Here is a 16,622-nt window from a genome sequence, read left to right on the forward strand (position 1 = left end):
TGCAAATTCTTAAGAGAAATGATAGGTTATAATATCAAAATCTGTTTTTAAAAAGGAATTTTTTAAATGAATCTATTGTTTAGCACTGCAAGTTTTATCTAAAATGTAAGCTTTTATTCACAAACTCAGTTTTGTCTTCTCGGAACACTTGTGCCTTGTTTAAATGCACAGTAGTAACAGAATTATTAATTTAAATTCTTACGTGACATTTTTGCAAATAAGTCATGTTACGGATGGTTATTTTTTCCCTCCAAGGCATTGCTTTCAATTGACGACGATATGGACAATCCAGATGACAGTGTATTCTATCAAATTCAATCTCTCTTTGGCCATTTGATGGAAAGCAAATTGCAGTATTATGTACCTGAGAACTTTTGGAAGGTATCATTTCCATTTTATTCAACCTATATAATTTTCCTAGTTAGTAAATACGTGGGACTTGGATTCAGACGTGGTGAAACATGTCAATATTTCTGACTCTTACTAGTAATTATACATCTGTCTGGTCTGAAACTAATAAACATCCTTTTTAAGGTACGTAGAAGCCATAAAGATGTAAATTTCACATTTTACAGTTGTCAAGGTTCCTTCCCCGCTCTGAACTCTAGAGTACAGATGTGGGACCTGCATGAAAGACCCCCTAAGCTTATTCTTACCAGCTTAGGTTAAAAACTTCCTCAAGGTACAAACTTTGCCTTGTCCTTGAACCCTATGCTGCCACCACCGAGCGTGTTAAACAAAGAACAGGAAAAGAGCCCACTTGGAGACGTCTTCCCTTCCCCCCACACAAATATCCCCCCAAGCCCTACACCCCCTTTCCTGGGGAAGGCTTGATAAAAATCCTCACCAATTTGCATAGGTTAACACAGACCCAAACCCTTGGATCTTAAGAACAATGAAAAAGCAATCAGGTTCTTAGAAGAAGAATTTTAATTGAAGAAAAAAGTAAAAGAATCACCTCTGTAAAATCAGGATGGTAAATACCTTACAGAGTAATTAGATTCAAAACGTAGAGAATCCCTCTAGGCAAAACCTTAAGTTACGAAAACAGGAATCTACATTCCATTCAGCACAGCAATTTTACCAGCCATTAAACAAAAGGAAATCTAACTCATTTCTAGCTAGATTACTTACTGACTTTTTACAGGAGTTCTGAAGAGCATTCCTGATCTGTTCCCGGCAAAAGAATCACACAGACAGAGAGCCTTTGTTCCCCCCACCCCCTCGCTCCAGCTTTGAAAGTATCTTGTCTCCTCATTGGTCATTTTGGTCAGGTGCCAGCGAGGTTATCTTAGCTTCTTAACCCTTGACAGGTGAAAGGGTTTTGCCTCTGGCCAGGAGGGATTTTATAGTTCTGTATACAGAAAGGTGGTTACCCTTCTTCCCTTTATATTTATGGCAACAGTGGTTACTATAAAACTGCTAATCTTTTTGGTCTTTATAGATCTTCAAGATGTGGAATAAGGAACTTTATGTTCGAGAGCAACAGGATGCTTATGAATTCTTTACTAGCCTTATAGATCAGATGGATGAATACCTCAAGGTAGAAGTGTGTGTGGGTTCCTGTTGTGTTTTTGGTGGGGTTTTTTGTCCCTGCACCTTTGAAAAGTAAGTTAAGAACTGCTGTCATTCTTAACAATTTTAGTCAAGTGCAACAAAATCTTATTAATATTTGATAACAAAATACAGAGGTTTAAAATGAACTGTAGTTTTGCCCTGCCAACCTTCTGCCCTGCACACCTATTGTTCCTTGCATTTTGGATGGGCTTTTGGGAAATGCGGTTTTGATAGACTCCAAGAAGTTCATAACTTGTGGCTTTAGCACCTTAAATTTGCTAACCCGGTTTCTTTGTGTAATTTGCCTGTGGTGGCCAGAATTCTGGCAAAAATCACTTTGGTTATATATATTGATACGTAAATATAATTCCTGCCACCCTAAGTCCTTCACATGATGCCTCTGATTCCCACCACTTAAATTCCTGGTAATGTAACTTTAGGTCAAGGCCCCACATGATTCATGGCCCAAAATATGGCATTTATTCTAAGTCCATCATATAACAATTATGTTGATTAATACTGTATTTTGGAGGGGAAATTGTTCCCAAGCTTCTCTCCAGAATGGGATCGTTTGTGGGGAAAGAAGTCATTTCTGGTGACTGCATGTGATCTTTTAGAAGGCAGAAAATTAATATGATATATTGATGTAACACAGGTGTATTTTTATTTAAATTATACCGATGGTTCAGTGAGGCCAGTTAAATTATGCCTGTCTTTGGGACTCAGTGACGTGAGGAAGATGTGGCTTGTTTGAGACTAGGATTAAATCTTTGTTTCCATTGATTCTGGTTAGTGATAAAATAGGCCGCGTTAAGGTGTGTTTGGGTGACCTTAATTGTTCGTTTACTGGCATTCTAATGTGGAGGGCCTAGAACGCCAATATTCTCAGTGTGTGTTCCCCTTAAGTTATTGACAGATATTTGTCTTTAACTTTTATTAAGATGGGAGTGTTTGGCTTGGGAATTTTCTTTTGGCTAAGAATTGCTCAGTGAGATCAGTTCCCATGGTGCTTGTAAGTTGCCCAGAAATGAACCACATCTCCCTATGCACGTTGTTTCACCCTCCCACACCCAAAAAAGGCCCCCTCTCTTTCATGCTCCAAATGTGGCTTCATGCCTCCCACTCTCCCAGTCATGGGAAGAGACTTACTTTGTGGGAAGGTATGGAAAGCAGTCTTGAAGAGCAGTTTCTAGTCTACTCAATGGCCCACCTTATTATTTTACAGTAGCCAAAAAGTACCAGGCCTCCATAAACCGACTCTCCCTGTCTGGATTTGGGGAACTCACAGCAATATCTGCATTGGTGCCATAATATATTCAGGAACTACTTTAATTCCATCCACAAACTCACCACCTCCCCCTGCCCCAAAAATACCACAGCTAATCAAAGAAATCATTCTTCATCCAGATAAACAGATGAAACACACCTGGAATTTCTAGGCCATTGCAATTCTTAGAGATTGCTCATGTCCATTCCATTGTAGGTGTGTGCGCTCACCCCATGCAGTGGTGCCGTAAATTTTTTTTTTTTCTTTTTTCCCCTCAGTGGTATAATCTGTAGGGGACTGGCTCTGGTGCCTTCTGGAGTGGCGTGCATATGCCCCCTGCTGGCCCCCTCCCTCCCTGAGTTCTGTCTTACCACCAGAGTCGGTGCTAGAACACTCCCCTTGTTCTAGCAAGTAGTTTCTCTTTCAGTGGTTCTTTGACCTTTTATTGTGTAAATAGTTGTATAATTATCAGTTCCTAATAGTGTTAGTGTACTTATTCATAGTCCCCCGAGGGCCTTAGTCCAGAGATGGGGCATGCCCACCCATGGGCTTCAAGCCTGCAAGAAGCCCATACCGATCAGCAATCCGCATCTTATTTGTTTGAAGTGTCTGGGTGAGACCTACATTTGTGAAAAGTGCCCCATCTGCAAGGGATTCAAGCCCTGGACCAGAAAGGAGAGAGACATCAGGCTCCGTGTGCTCCTCATGGACTCTGCTCTTGTACCGACCTCGGAAATGGCACATTCGGATTCAGTGCTGAGTACTTAAGCATTGACAAGAAGTGCACCCCCGGCACCGGCTGCCTCCTGATGACGGACCTTGCACCAGTACCAGCCAAGAAGCACACTGGGACGGGGCGTTCTCCGGAGTCCCGCAAGGATAAGGGAGTAGACGAGCCTGGACTTAGTCAGGCAATCTCGCTGCCACCAGAGCACAGCCACACGGCAGCCTCACCTATTGGGCCTAGTCCACCCCACACTCTGCCTCCTACCCCAGGGAGTGGTAGAAGAATGTGGTACCTCATGCTGCCGTCCACCCCAGAAGCCTTTCAAGTGGCAAAAAACCTCCTCCTCCTCCTGATGCTGCCTACTCCTCGGAAAGAGAAGCCTAAGGATCCCTCCCACCCACCCGTTTTTAGGGGAAAGCCCTCAATGGCACCCCTGCAGAAGTCACCCCCACAGCACAGTACCCACGCCCACTCGCCAGGACTACTGCTGTGTCCCGAATCACAGACCCACAGCAGGTTCTTGACACTGAGCTCCAGGATCCACACATCAGTCACCGGACCCCCAGTACCGGGCCACAGAAGCATGCTCCCAGTCCCCAGAATGCCAGCAATGGTCACCGGAAAGGCGCCGCTCCCCAGTTCACGGTTGCCAGAGCATCGTGGATGATCCCCGCACTCCCAATTCCGGTCACCGGAGCCTGCGCACCATTCCTGAAGCGGGTGGCATTGTTCTCCAGATTATTACCAGGCCTATGAGCAGTGTCGCTGGATACGCATCATGGCTCAGCGGGGTCCCGATACCGCTCCCCGATTGGCAGGCACAAGACTACCAGACATAGTGGGGAAGCCTACTCTATGGTGGCGCCGCTGTGCTCACCAGAGGAAGACCATTCCTCCTCGGGCTCTGAGAGAAAGGAGTAGATGGCCCCCAGGGACCAACTGCCACCTGCACAGCGAGCAGGTTCTTCCCAGAGCCAAGCTGCAAGCATGTGGCCACAGGGTCAGTGGCTTGAGCCCTGGTAAATCTATAACCCCTGGGCAGTGCCCTAGGCTGGCGGACCTCAGGCCCATCGCTCAGTCTCAGAGGTGTTGGAAAGACCTTTGGCCTTGGTGTCTAGACTGCCCCCAGACTCAGACATCACGTCGGTCCAAGGAGCCCAAGAGACCCTTCCTTCAGTGGCCGTGGTTCCCCAGGAAGGGGACGTGGAACCCACCCCTCATCCCGGGTTGGCCGCCTCATCATTATTGCCTGATGAGGCAGTAGGAGGCCCGTCGCAGACTGTGCCTCAGGATGATGGCAAAGCCCACCAGAAGCTGCTTAAACGGGTGGCAGCTAACCTGGGATTGGAGGCGGAGAAGATGTCCAAATCCGTGGATTCCCTATTTGATGTCTTGGCAGCAGCGGCCCTGGCAAAGATGGCTCTACCTGTGCATGATAGGGTAGTCAAAATCGTAAACGCTCTGTGGCAGACTGTCATCCCTGCCCCCCATTTCTAAGAGGGCAGAGCTCAAATACTCTGTTCCTGCAAAGGGGTTTGAGTACTTATATACACACCCCTGCCAGTGGTTGCGGCCGCCAACATGCGTGACAGGCAGGGTCCAGCTCGACCTCGAAAAATAAAGATGCAAAGTGACTTGATTGCTACGGCAGGAAAATTTATTCTACAGCCAGCCTACAGCTTCGCATCGCAGACCAGTAGGCTCTGCTCAACAGGTATCACTTCAACATATGGCAGTCCACTGCCAAGTTTGCTGACTTGCTCCCGCAGGACATAAGCAGGACCTTGATGCCATGCTAAATGAGGGCAGGGCAATCGTGAGAGCCTCTCTCCAGGCTGCCTCAGATGTGGCAGACCCTGCAGCCAGGGTAGCGGCCTCTGTGGTGGCTATGAAAAGGGTGTCATGGCTTCAATCATCTGGTCTGTCGGCGAAGGTCCAACAGTCCATCCAGGGCCTCCCATTCAACAGCTCGGCCCTTTCTGTTGAACAAACAGACAGCAGATTACACAGCCTAAAAGACTCGAGCCACTCTTTACTTGCTGGGTCTGTACACCCTGTCCCATGCTAGAAAGAGATTTAAACCACGGCAGGCGCAGAGATTCACAGGCCAGACCAGAGCGGAACCGTACCGCAGAAAGAGTAGGGATTTAGGCGTGGCCAAGGCCAACCCTTCCGTGTCAACCAGGATATCTTCCTCCCAGTGTGCTGTCCAAAGCCTCACTCAGCCAACGAGGAGAGGCGCCTGCACGCTCAAGAGGTCAGCCGTGCCCTGGCTGTCTACTTGGAGCGCACCAAGACCTTCCGCAGATCAACTCAGCTCTTTACGGCGATCGCTGAAAGGATGAAGGGCCTTCCAGTATCCTCTCAGAGGTTTTCAAGCTGGATCACCACCTGCATCCGCACTTGTTACGAGTTGGCACAGGCTGTGCCTCCACCAATAGTGAAGGCTAACTCGACTAGGGCTCAAGCCTCTTCCTGGTGCATGTTCCTATCCAGGACGTCTGCAGGGCTGCGACATGGCCTTTGGTACACACGTTCCCCATGCATTACACCGTTACCCAGCAGGCCAGAGATGACGCTGGATTTGGCAGAGCTGTGTTGCAACTGACACATCCATGAACTCCTGCCCGCCTCTGGAGGTACTGCTTGGGAGTCCCCTACAATGGAATGAACATGAGCAACCCATCTCGAAGAACAACCATTAAAAACCAGTTACTAATCTTTCATGTGAGATCAGCCTGGGTTTTTTTTAAGCTTTAGAACTTCACTTCCCAAATGCCTGTTCCTATTTGCCTTAAACGTCTGTGAAAAAATTCTAATGTGGCATCGAATTACACATGCTGCATTTTAGGAGGATTGATTTAGCACTAGCAAAGTAAAATGGGGAGGGGGAGTGATGAAATGGGGATTAAAATAAAAGACTATCTCTAATCTTAATTTTAGACCGACTTGCTTTTCAGATTTTTGAGGCGATGCATCTTGGTGATGTAGCTTGTATGAAACACTGAAAATCAAGGGGTGTGTGTGTGTATATATGAAGTACTCTGTACACAGTGTAAGTAAGTTAACATTGTGATGAGTTAACTTCTGCAGTTTCTGCTTTTGTACTTTGCGACCTTAACATTGCATCAGCACAGGGTTTTTTATGTAATAGATAAAACCAGGACTAAATTCAGGATGCTGCTCTTTGTACATTACAAAAATATCCGACTGATACTTTAACTTTCTATCTTCAACAGAAAATAGGACGAGACCAACTATTTAAGAATACTTTTCAGGGCATCTACTCTGATCAGAAGATCTGTAAGGACTGTCCTCACAGGTAAGTAACTAGGCAGTATGAGGCGACAGTACATCATGGAGTTCACTTCTGCTTCTTAAAGTAACAGATGTGGGAGGAGGAATAAACTTTCAACTCTATTGTAATCTTAGTATTGCAAATCCCTTTAATATTCACTGACCGTTTGCCCTGTATAACATAATTTCCTATACCTGTGTCCTACTGGCTCAGAATTCAGGACTACTTTTTCTTTCTTGTTTAAAATTGCTCATATATTAATGTCACGTAAGCAAATTTGGAACCTTCTCACCTAGTTGTACAGTACCATGTGATGTCTCCAGTTGTAAAAAGGAGAGCACAATGGTACTTTGTAAACAGTTGGTGACTAAAACGCTTCCAGCACCTTGTCTATTATAGGAAAAATCTCGCATTCCCAAGCTAAAATTCTAAGGCTTTCATAATTCCTTATATTGGTCATCACATTTTTTTTCTAATTGGTGGCTCCAAAATAGAAGCTGAAAATGAGAGCAGGAGCCCTGTAACCAGTGGATGGCCACTTATAACAGATCAAATAGAAAATAATTCTAAGTCATGGTTCTCTTGTCAAGTCAGATAGGTGTGAGAAAATAACCCTAATCAGCAGCTGAAGTCTCAACAAAAGTGAAGAAAGCTCTGACCAGAAATTGTAACTACTTTGAGTTGATCCTCTTTATACGAGTTATACTTTCCAGAAGTGGCTATTTATCTTTATGAAAACTGATAAGCAGATTATTACTTGTCTGTGATCACTTAGCAAGCCAGTAGCAGAGCTGGGAATAAATCTCACATTTCTTGATTTCCAACCTTTGTTCTAACAATTGAAGATTCTACCTAGGAGGACATATCTAAGCTAGATATGTTTTGCTTTGTTCTCTAATATTTTAATGGGTTTTTTTTTTCCCCTCTTGAATCTAGGTACGAGCGCGAAGAAGCCTTCATGGCTCTCAATCTAGGAGTCACTTCATGTCAAAGTCTGGAAATTTCATTGGATCAATTTGTTAGAGGAGAAGTTCTGGAGGGAAGTAATGCATACTACTGTGAGAAATGCAAAGAAAAGGTATTTTACTTTAGTGAGGAGAAATTAAAATACACACTGTGACTTAAACTATGTGTACGCTGTGCCGCTGAAGTCCTGCCGCTGTAAGGCATGCAACGTAGCTGCCATGCCAACAAAATAAAACCACCCCCAAGGAGGGGTGGTAGCTTCGGTGGCGGGAGAGTGTCTCCTGCTGACACAGCGCTGTCCACAACTGCGCTTTTTGTCATTACAGCTTTTGTCAGTCAGGGTATGTTTTTTTTTTCACACCCCTGATCAGCAAAAGTTTTCCTGACATAAGTCAAGTGTAGACATAGCCTGAGTATTAACTTGTTTCCTACATGGATGTAGGAAGAGAGATTTCATATGGCATATGAGGGAACAATGTCTTTCATTCACAATCACAAGATTAAATCCAAATCTTTTGCCCTAACCAAACATCAAGTTCCATCCCCTATGACTTGAGTTTTCTATATCATGAACACTCAGATAAGCAACTGGATAGTATAAGATGTTTTTTTCTAGAGGTGTAAATAACCCAGTCTGCGTGGGTTCTATACACGTCGCTCATTGCTTGTGTGTGCGTTTCTAACATTCATCCGGCACTGTGTACAATTTTGGGACATTATTCTTTAAAAATCATTTAGACTGGACAGGAACTGTACAATGTTTTATAATGAGTATCTAGACAGAGGTGACTTTCTTCTCTCTTTAAGAGAACTACAGTGAAGCGCACCTGCATTAAAGCTCTGCCCAGTGTTTTGGTGATCCACCTGATGAGATTTGGATTTGATTGGGAGAGTGGCCGCTCCATTAAATATGATGAACAGATAAGGGTAAGATAACTGCTCTATATTCTCCCCCTGGGGCTCCTCTTGAATCCCCATATTTCCCTTATCCCTTCCTCAAAAAAGCATTTTTTTCAGAGACCATTGTATAGTGATCTTCTCTGCAGTGATAATGTTTGAATGTAGCTCCCTGTGGAGTCTTTCAAGGGCTTAGTCTGTTGTTTCCACTTTACTCTCAAGTCCTTGATGGCCTGGAAAGCAAGAGCAAAAACCTGCTTCTTAAAGAAATGCTGGATAACTCATACATTGTGCGGATAACAGGCAAAAACACAGCACTTCCATTAGATATTTCCTGTGTATAAGGCATTTATGAGTAAATCTGTGTTTTTATACAACTACAGTAAGCTGGTAACATACCAGATGGTGTCTTAGTTTAATCCAAGATGTTTGCTTTTGAACAGTTTCCCTGGATGTTGAACATGGAACCCTACACAGTTTCAGGAATGGCTCGACAAGATTCCTCTTCAGAAGTTGGTGACAACGGGAGAAATACAGATCAAGGAGGTGGAGGATCCCCACGAAAAAAAGTTGCCCCTACAGAAAACTACGAGCTTGTTGGTGTGATTGTGCACAGTGGCCAAGCCCATGCAGGGCACTATTATTCCTTTATAAAGGACAGGAGGTAACGAATGAGAATGATCACACACGTTAGTGGGTTAGGACCAAAGCAACTGGGTCTGAAGATGACTTGTTTTAAAAGGAACATCCCAGGTTCCTTGTTAAACGTAGTGAGTCCTTTAAAGCTACCAACAAAGACGCGAGCTACTGAAAAAAACGTAAGCGCTTCTGGAAAAAGTTGAAAATCTAGTGTGAACGAACGTCCAATCCTGTAAGCTACCCCAGTTAATGTCATTTGGTGTGTCTGTGCTGCATCTGATCACAAGCCACCCAGCCAGGGTAGACAGACGTATGCTAGTGAGTAAAAATAGTTGTGTAGACATTGCTTTGACATTACAGCTGGGACTCAAGCCTGGCTGGGGAGGGGCAGGGGGCTCGAGAGCCTGATCTCCAGCCCAGGTGGCAAAGTCTGTACAGCTCTTTTTAGTGTGCTATGGTGAGCCTTGCTATCAGAAGTCTGTCTAACCAAGCTGGAAGGCTCTTTCCTAGATGCAGTGTAGACATACCCATTAGGGTTCCATGCAGGCTTGCAAGATGGCAGCTGTCAATGATATCTCAACATTAGATGACATGTTTCATGCTTTTGAATTTTAAATCGCACCTTTTCATTAAAGTAATTTTTATTTTATTTTTTTTGGTAACTTTAAGAATTGTTTTAAGCCCTTCTTGTTCACCATCAAAGCAGACCCAGTCTCAGGAATTTCATTGCTAGAGAATTGCTTTTTTTTAATTTAAGGCACTCAAACCTATCTTGTAACTTCTTTCACCTTTCTGTTGTGTTTGACCATAGGGGATGTGGAAAAGGAAAATGGTATAAATTCAATGACACCGTTGTTGAAGAATTTGAGTTAACTGATGAAACCTTGGAATATGAATGTTTTGGTGGAGAGTATAGACCGAAAGTATATGATCAGTGTAAGTAATAAGTATAGGCTTAATGAATAGTGGCTTTGTTTCATACTAATTCACTGCAGAGTTAAAATTAAGTAAATGTTATCCAAACATACTAGGAGTTACTATTTTGAATTAACACTTTGACCCGGAGTGACTAGAATTAGAATGTCTTCAGTTACATTTTGACTAGGAAACCTTCCTAAGCAACTTTTTATGAAGTTTTCCACATTACTGAGGAATGTTTTCACTGCTTATAGAGAGAGGGTTGAATAATACTTATTGAACCAAATTCCCTGTAGCCCCATGCCTTATGTGCTCACTTCCCTCAGAGTAGACTGGGAGTAAAATGGTTAAGATTACTTTATATAGTTTACCTTTTGCATTAATTATGTTTCCTCTGTAGAGATTATAAAGCTAATTATACCTACAAAGACTGACTTGAACCTCATTTTTCCTTAAAGCTAACCCTTATCCCGATGTGCGTCGGCGGTACTGGAATGCCTACATGCTGTTTTACCAGAGAGTCTCGGATCAGAACTCTCCAGTCTTACCAAAGAAAAGTCGAGTCAGCGTTGTACGGCAAGAAGCTGAGGATCTCTCACTGTAAGTTTATCCTCCTATCTGAGGCATTGCTGATGCCATGATATCTAGATACCATAGACAAAACTAAGAATAGGATAATTCCTGTCCCCCAAAGGAGCATGCTGTCTACCCTGTTTTTTTGAAGGCTCTTAATGAATACTTTTTTATTGCTTCTGTCAAGGTTCCCTCCCCACTCTGAACTCTGGGGTACAGATGTGGGGACCCTCATGAAAGACCCCCTAAGCTTATTTCTACTAGCTTCTGTTAAAAACTTCCTCCCCAAGGCACAAATCCTTCCTTGTCCTTGGACGGTATTGCTGCCACCACCAAGTGATTTAGAGACAGATTCAGGAAAAGAACCACTTGGAGTTCCTTTTTCCCCAAAATATCCCCCCAAGTCCCTTCACCCCCTTTCCTGGGGAGGCTTAAGAATAATATACCAACCAAATAGGTAAACAAGGTGAGCACAGACCAGACCCTTGGGTTTTTAGGACACTAAAAACCAATCAGGTTCTTAAAAGCAGAACTTTATTATAAAGAAAAAGGTAAAAGAAGCACCTCTGTAAAATCAGGATTGAAGGTAATTTTACAGGGTAATAAGATTTAAAACGCAGAAGATTCCCCTCTAGGCAAAACTTCAAAGTTACAAAAAACAGGAATAAACCTCCCTCTTAACATAGGGAAAATTCACAAGCTAAAACAAAAGATAATCTAATGCATTTCCTTCCTTTACTTACAATTTTTGTAATCTTAGATGCTTATTTCAGGTACGGTTTTAGGAGAGGTGTTTTTTTCCTGCCTGGTCCCTCTCTCTGTCCCTAGAGAGCAAACAAAGAGAGCACAAACAAAACCTCCCCCCACACATTTGAAAGGATCTTCTTCCCTTATTGGTCCTTTTGGTCAGGTGCCAACCAGGTTATTTGAGCTTCTTAACCCCTTACAGGTAAAGGAGGGATTTTATGTTACCCTTAACTGTATGTTTATGGCAGTTTCCATGAGTAACTTTTCATGCTCCCACCACTGTTGTAGTGAGAGGTCTGACACTGACTCAAACAGCCTCCAAAAATATATGTAGATAAGGATCAAAACACTTTATTAAGATGACATTTTCCTGTTGGTATATTGAAAATTGCCTTGCAAGATTCTCTCAGGATTCAGTTATCAGCATTAAACTTGTCTGTCTCTTAGATCTGCTCCATCTTCTCCAGAAATTTCACCCCAGTCATCACCTCGACCACACAGACCCAACAGTGACCGTCTCTCCATCTTGACTAAGCTGGTCAGAAAAGGAGAGAAGAAGGGACTCTTTGTAGAGAAAATGCCTGTACGAATATATCAGGTAAAGAACTCCAAAAATAGGGACTGAATGCTGCTTCTGTCCATTTATTCTTAGGCACAGCAGGTGAAATACATTGTTCTGAAGCTGACCCTAATGTAGAAATAGATTTGTTGAAAACAAAACTAGATTAAAGGTAGAAAATGTTTCAGGACTGTTTAACTCATTCCTATAGTCATCAATCCAGTGCTAATAACTAATTGTACAGCACGGTACTTTTACACCATATTATTCAAAACATCGATTGACAGATTCCCTGCCTTGAAGAATTTTTAGTTTAAAACAATCTAAATGAACATTAAAATCCATGTATATAAGGGAGAGTGAAGAGATGATTGATCAGAGCAGAAAGGATGGAGTCCTTGAAGTGAGTCTAAAGAAAAATAGAGAAGATACTTGGCAGATAAATGGGAATTCTATCTAGCTGTCCTTGTTTTTGGAGCAAAAGGTCAGAGCAGTAAGGTGAGGAGAATGGGAGAAACCAAAAGGAAGAGAAGGAGACAAGTTCAGACATACAAATGTTCCCTCTTCCTGTGAGGGCTTTGAAGTTGGCTTGGTAAGATGGGAAGCCAATGGAGGGAGAATTGGTGACCATTTAAGCAGTGGAGTACAGGAGGATTTACAGTGCAGTCTGGTGTTTAAAACATGTAGTCACAGAAAACAGAATTTGTTTTAAACTTAGTGTGAGGCTTCTAGTGCAACTTGCGTGGGGGAAACTCTGCATGCATGTACATTATCGTGACTCTTTGTTACACCTGCTAATTTTATGGTCCAGTAACTTGTGTAGCACATGTTAGTGATATCCTAAGCTTTCATTTTCTTGGCACGTAATCTTGTAACATTGTTAAATACAAACAAAACCACAAGCTATCTTTTGCTGGGCAAGTGGGTAAATTAGTCTCATTCTGCTAGTGTGATTCTTACCGTATTTTGGGAGAAAATAATTGTCTTTATGGAAGTCTTTCAGTACTAACTTCCCCCAAGCAATACAGTGAGCTCAGAGCACAAACAAGTTCATTGCGTGACCATGTGCCAAACACTCCTGATCCCTCTGGAGTAGGTAGGATTGGAATGTTAATGTGAGCACTGTGACCTGGGAGGATGTAATGGTTTCTTGCCGTCCATTACTAACAATAACCACTTTTCCTTTACAGATGGTGAGAGATGAAAATCTGAAATTTATGAAGAATAGAGATGTGTACAGTACTGACTATTTCAGTTTTGTTCTGTCGTTAGCTTCTCTGAATGCTGTAAGTAGCAGAATTTTAATCCTTGGGTGCTATAATATTGGACTGGAGGGCATACAGAAGGCTGTTTGGGCCCCAGTCTGAAGAAAGGCAGCTGGGTGGTTTAATTGAATTCTTGTTTAAACTATTCAATATTTCCAATTACCTTTCCTAGTGACAGCATCTAGTTAAAAGCTGGTGCTATCTTCCCGTTCCTGATAATGGAAACAGTTGTCATCAGGCTGCAATAAAATGTGCAAAAGTATGATTTAAATTTCTGTAATTAAAAAACTGTATAACAGGAGTACAAGTTGCTAAACTCTGGCTGGTTAGCATTCCCTTCTGTATGAAGGGTGGATCACAATTGATATTAGTCACCATCATATCGTTCTTTTTCCAGTTCTGGAAGCTTTGTGTAAAACAACGCTTCCAACTTTAAAGGGACATTATTTACAAGCCTATCAGCTCTGATAGATGCACTCTCCAGTGTCCTAGAGCTCATACAGTCCTGTCTACTCACAATAATGGAACAGTAAACAAACCAGTGTCCTGGGTTGGGTGGGGTTTTCAGCAAGTTAGTTCATATTTTAACAAAGGTATAGCCCTAGTTTTAGATTCCTCTTGTGTTCTGAGCTGGAGAGTCTTCATTTCAGTGTAGGTAAAATTTGGAGCCTGCCAATGTGCCTCCAAATAAAGCAGAACTTTAAAAAATGAGTAGTTTGCTATGTTTATTGATTCTTTACAAATATGAACAGAAAAGTGGTACTGCTGGACTGGAGTGAATGTGTTGTTTCTTTCAGACTAAGCTAAAACACCCCTATTACCCATGTATGGCAAAGGTGAGCCTACAGCTAGCGGTCCAGTTCCTCTTCCAAACCTATCTACGAACCAAGAAAAAACTCAGGTAAGGATTCATGTTAGTGTTCTATGGGTATACTCGCTGAGATCTGCTGACTTGTAAATCCTGTAACTTTTTGAAGCATTGCATTTAAACCTCTTGACTCCACAAATCCACTTGATATTCACCAGCACAGCAGTAGTCTCCAGCTGTGGGATTCCAAATACAAATGGAATTTGCCCAACACAAGAAAATCCCGGGAGGGAAACTTGACAACTTATTTCTACTGCAGTTGTCCGTGTCTATCGGTGTCATCCATAACATCGTTGTGGGGGTAGAAAGGATTTAAATACAAGTAAAATTATCAGATTTAATTAGCGTGTATTCTGAGTTGAGAAATAAGAACTCTAAATTCTGGTATTTTATGAGCCCAAGTAAATTCTTAGTTTTTAAATAAATCGATACTCGTTCTGACTATTGCAGAGTTTATGAATAATGTCGAAACCCACCCTTTGGATCTCAGTGCAGGAATGGCTAGGCTGGATTTGAGAGAGTAAAATGCGATGCCTGGTTTTTTTTCCCCTAAGTGTTTCACTATTTTGTCCTGTGCTGTCCAACATCTTTTCAATTCAAATCAAGACATGGGTCATTTATGTGCTGTAGACAGGTGAAACAAAGAGAGCATCTGAGTTCCTGTATCTTGTTAAATTCTTAAGATATTTTTCAGTGGTGGAAGCAGTAGCTCCCCAGAAAAAGGAGTCAAACCACTCCCCTTCGATTGACCAGTCGGCGGGTCCTGCTGTCCTGAAAGCTGCACAGCAGAATAACTACCTCTAGAAACACCAGATCTTGATGATCAGACAAGAAAAAGTCAGATATGGAATTCTGCTATTTTACTGATCCTGCTGTCTCTGCTTCATTAAAGGATTGATACGGAAGAATGGATTGCCACCATTGATGCATTGCTTTCTAAAAGTTTTGATGCTTGTCAGTGGCTAGTTGAATATTTGGTTGGATCAGAGGGACGAGAGCTTGTAAAGTAAGTACCAGTATCCTCTCTCAAGTCAATATAAGTAACATTTCTTAAAGGTGTGGTTTGTCAGTTACTAATAAAAGTAGAAGAGCTGTTCAGTATCTTCCGTATCCCTTCATCAGATGTTTAGAAATAGTATTTGTCATAATCTGATTGCTTAATTTTTCATGAAGAAGCCAATAAATATAATAAAATAGTGATATCCACTTAAGTGGAGAAACAAATGTCTAATAATCTAGTTTTAGTGATTGCTTTGAAATGCATCTTGAAGAGTTTGTGGAGCTCCTTACTAGTTTCTGCTACAAGAGGAAGGGAACAGAAAACATGATTAAATATATTTTAAAAGATTGTTGCAGGTATTCTCAATTTTGTTTCTCTTACAAAGATGTAGAAGCTAAAGTATATGCTTTGAGTAAGTTCATCCACCCACTGACTCCTCTACAGTGAAATCCCTAGATGAGCAATTTAATGGGTCAGGTTGCTCAGAAGGATGTTTCAAACAGCTTTTATTGTACTTAATAGAAGGGGAAAGTAATTTGTGTTCAAGAAACAAAGCCCTCTCCCCCCGAAACATGCTAGTCAGGTCTTATTTCAGAATGCCTTTCATTGAGAATTCTCAAGTTATTTTTCAGTTCTCAGCTTTTTATGAAGGTGGTTGTTTACAAAAGCTCTTCAGCCTAGTTTGTTTCTTTCTTAGGGGCATTTACTTTAAATCCTTCTCGCAGATTGTTGGTTTTATCTTGCACTGTTCCAAGGTTTCAGTGGGGATTTCCACAGCAACTCCTTTGAGCATAATAAATCCAGGCCATTGCTGGTAGCTCTTAGAGTTTAAATGATTGGGGAGCCAACAACTTAATACTGCCTTGTTCTGGGATTACAAGAAAATTTTGTTTTGCATCCAAGGCTCTTTTAACTTTTTAGCACATATTCCAATGTATTAGAAAACTTCATGATCTAAGTTTAAGCATTTTCTTAATTGTATTAAATATTTAGATGATAAATCATAATTATTTTGAGGAAATAACTCTTCTGCTGTCATACTACAATGATCAGGTGATCCATGGAAATACGGTATATTTCTAGCTAACTAGCCATAATAATCACTAATTGAGGCAAGGAAATTCAAAGTTGACGTTTATTCCTTAACTCTAGTTGTGAGAGAACCCCTAACTTTGAGTGGCTTTGTTTTTCTGCGTCAAACTCACCAGTGTTTAAACAGAGTTCTCTCTGAATTACCTATATGCTTTGGGGTATTTTGGATTTCGTATCAGGAAGTAAGTTTGCTGGTTCTTGTTCAGAAAAGGAAATATCTAGTGTTTAGGCATTTTCAAGGCACCTGTC

General features: G+C 42.1%; 1 protein-coding gene across 6 annotated transcripts in view; it reads left to right on the forward strand.

The window, feature by feature from the left end:
- The window catches only part of USP24 (ubiquitin specific peptidase 24), a 111,774-nt gene that overhangs the window by 69,685 nt on the left and 25,467 nt on the right, over positions 1-16,622 (forward strand). For all 6 annotated transcript variants that reach the window (XR_012160474.1, XM_073357590.1, XM_073357591.1 and 3 more), the window contains 12 exons: positions 256-381; positions 1,445-1,543; positions 6,791-6,873; positions 7,786-7,927; positions 8,623-8,742; positions 9,156-9,376; positions 10,163-10,287; positions 10,728-10,869; positions 12,037-12,187; positions 13,339-13,434; positions 14,211-14,314; positions 15,174-15,287. Coding sequence is in view for 5 of the 6 variants with exons in the window: in XM_073357590.1 (XP_073213691.1) it covers positions 256-381; positions 1,445-1,543; positions 6,791-6,873; positions 7,786-7,927; positions 8,623-8,742; positions 9,156-9,376; positions 10,163-10,287; positions 10,728-10,869; positions 12,037-12,187; positions 13,339-13,434; positions 14,211-14,314; positions 15,174-15,287 (1,523 nt within the window). In the remaining variant the exon portion in view is untranslated. The remainder of the gene's footprint in view (positions 1-255; positions 382-1,444; positions 1,544-6,790; positions 6,874-7,785; positions 7,928-8,622; positions 8,743-9,155; positions 9,377-10,162; positions 10,288-10,727; positions 10,870-12,036; positions 12,188-13,338; positions 13,435-14,210; positions 14,315-15,173; positions 15,288-16,622) is intronic.

This window comes from Lepidochelys kempii, chromosome 8 (genome assembly GCF_965140265.1).
Source record: "Lepidochelys kempii isolate rLepKem1 chromosome 8, rLepKem1.hap2, whole genome shotgun sequence".
Lineage (NCBI taxonomy): Eukaryota > Metazoa > Chordata > Testudines > Cheloniidae > Lepidochelys > Lepidochelys kempii.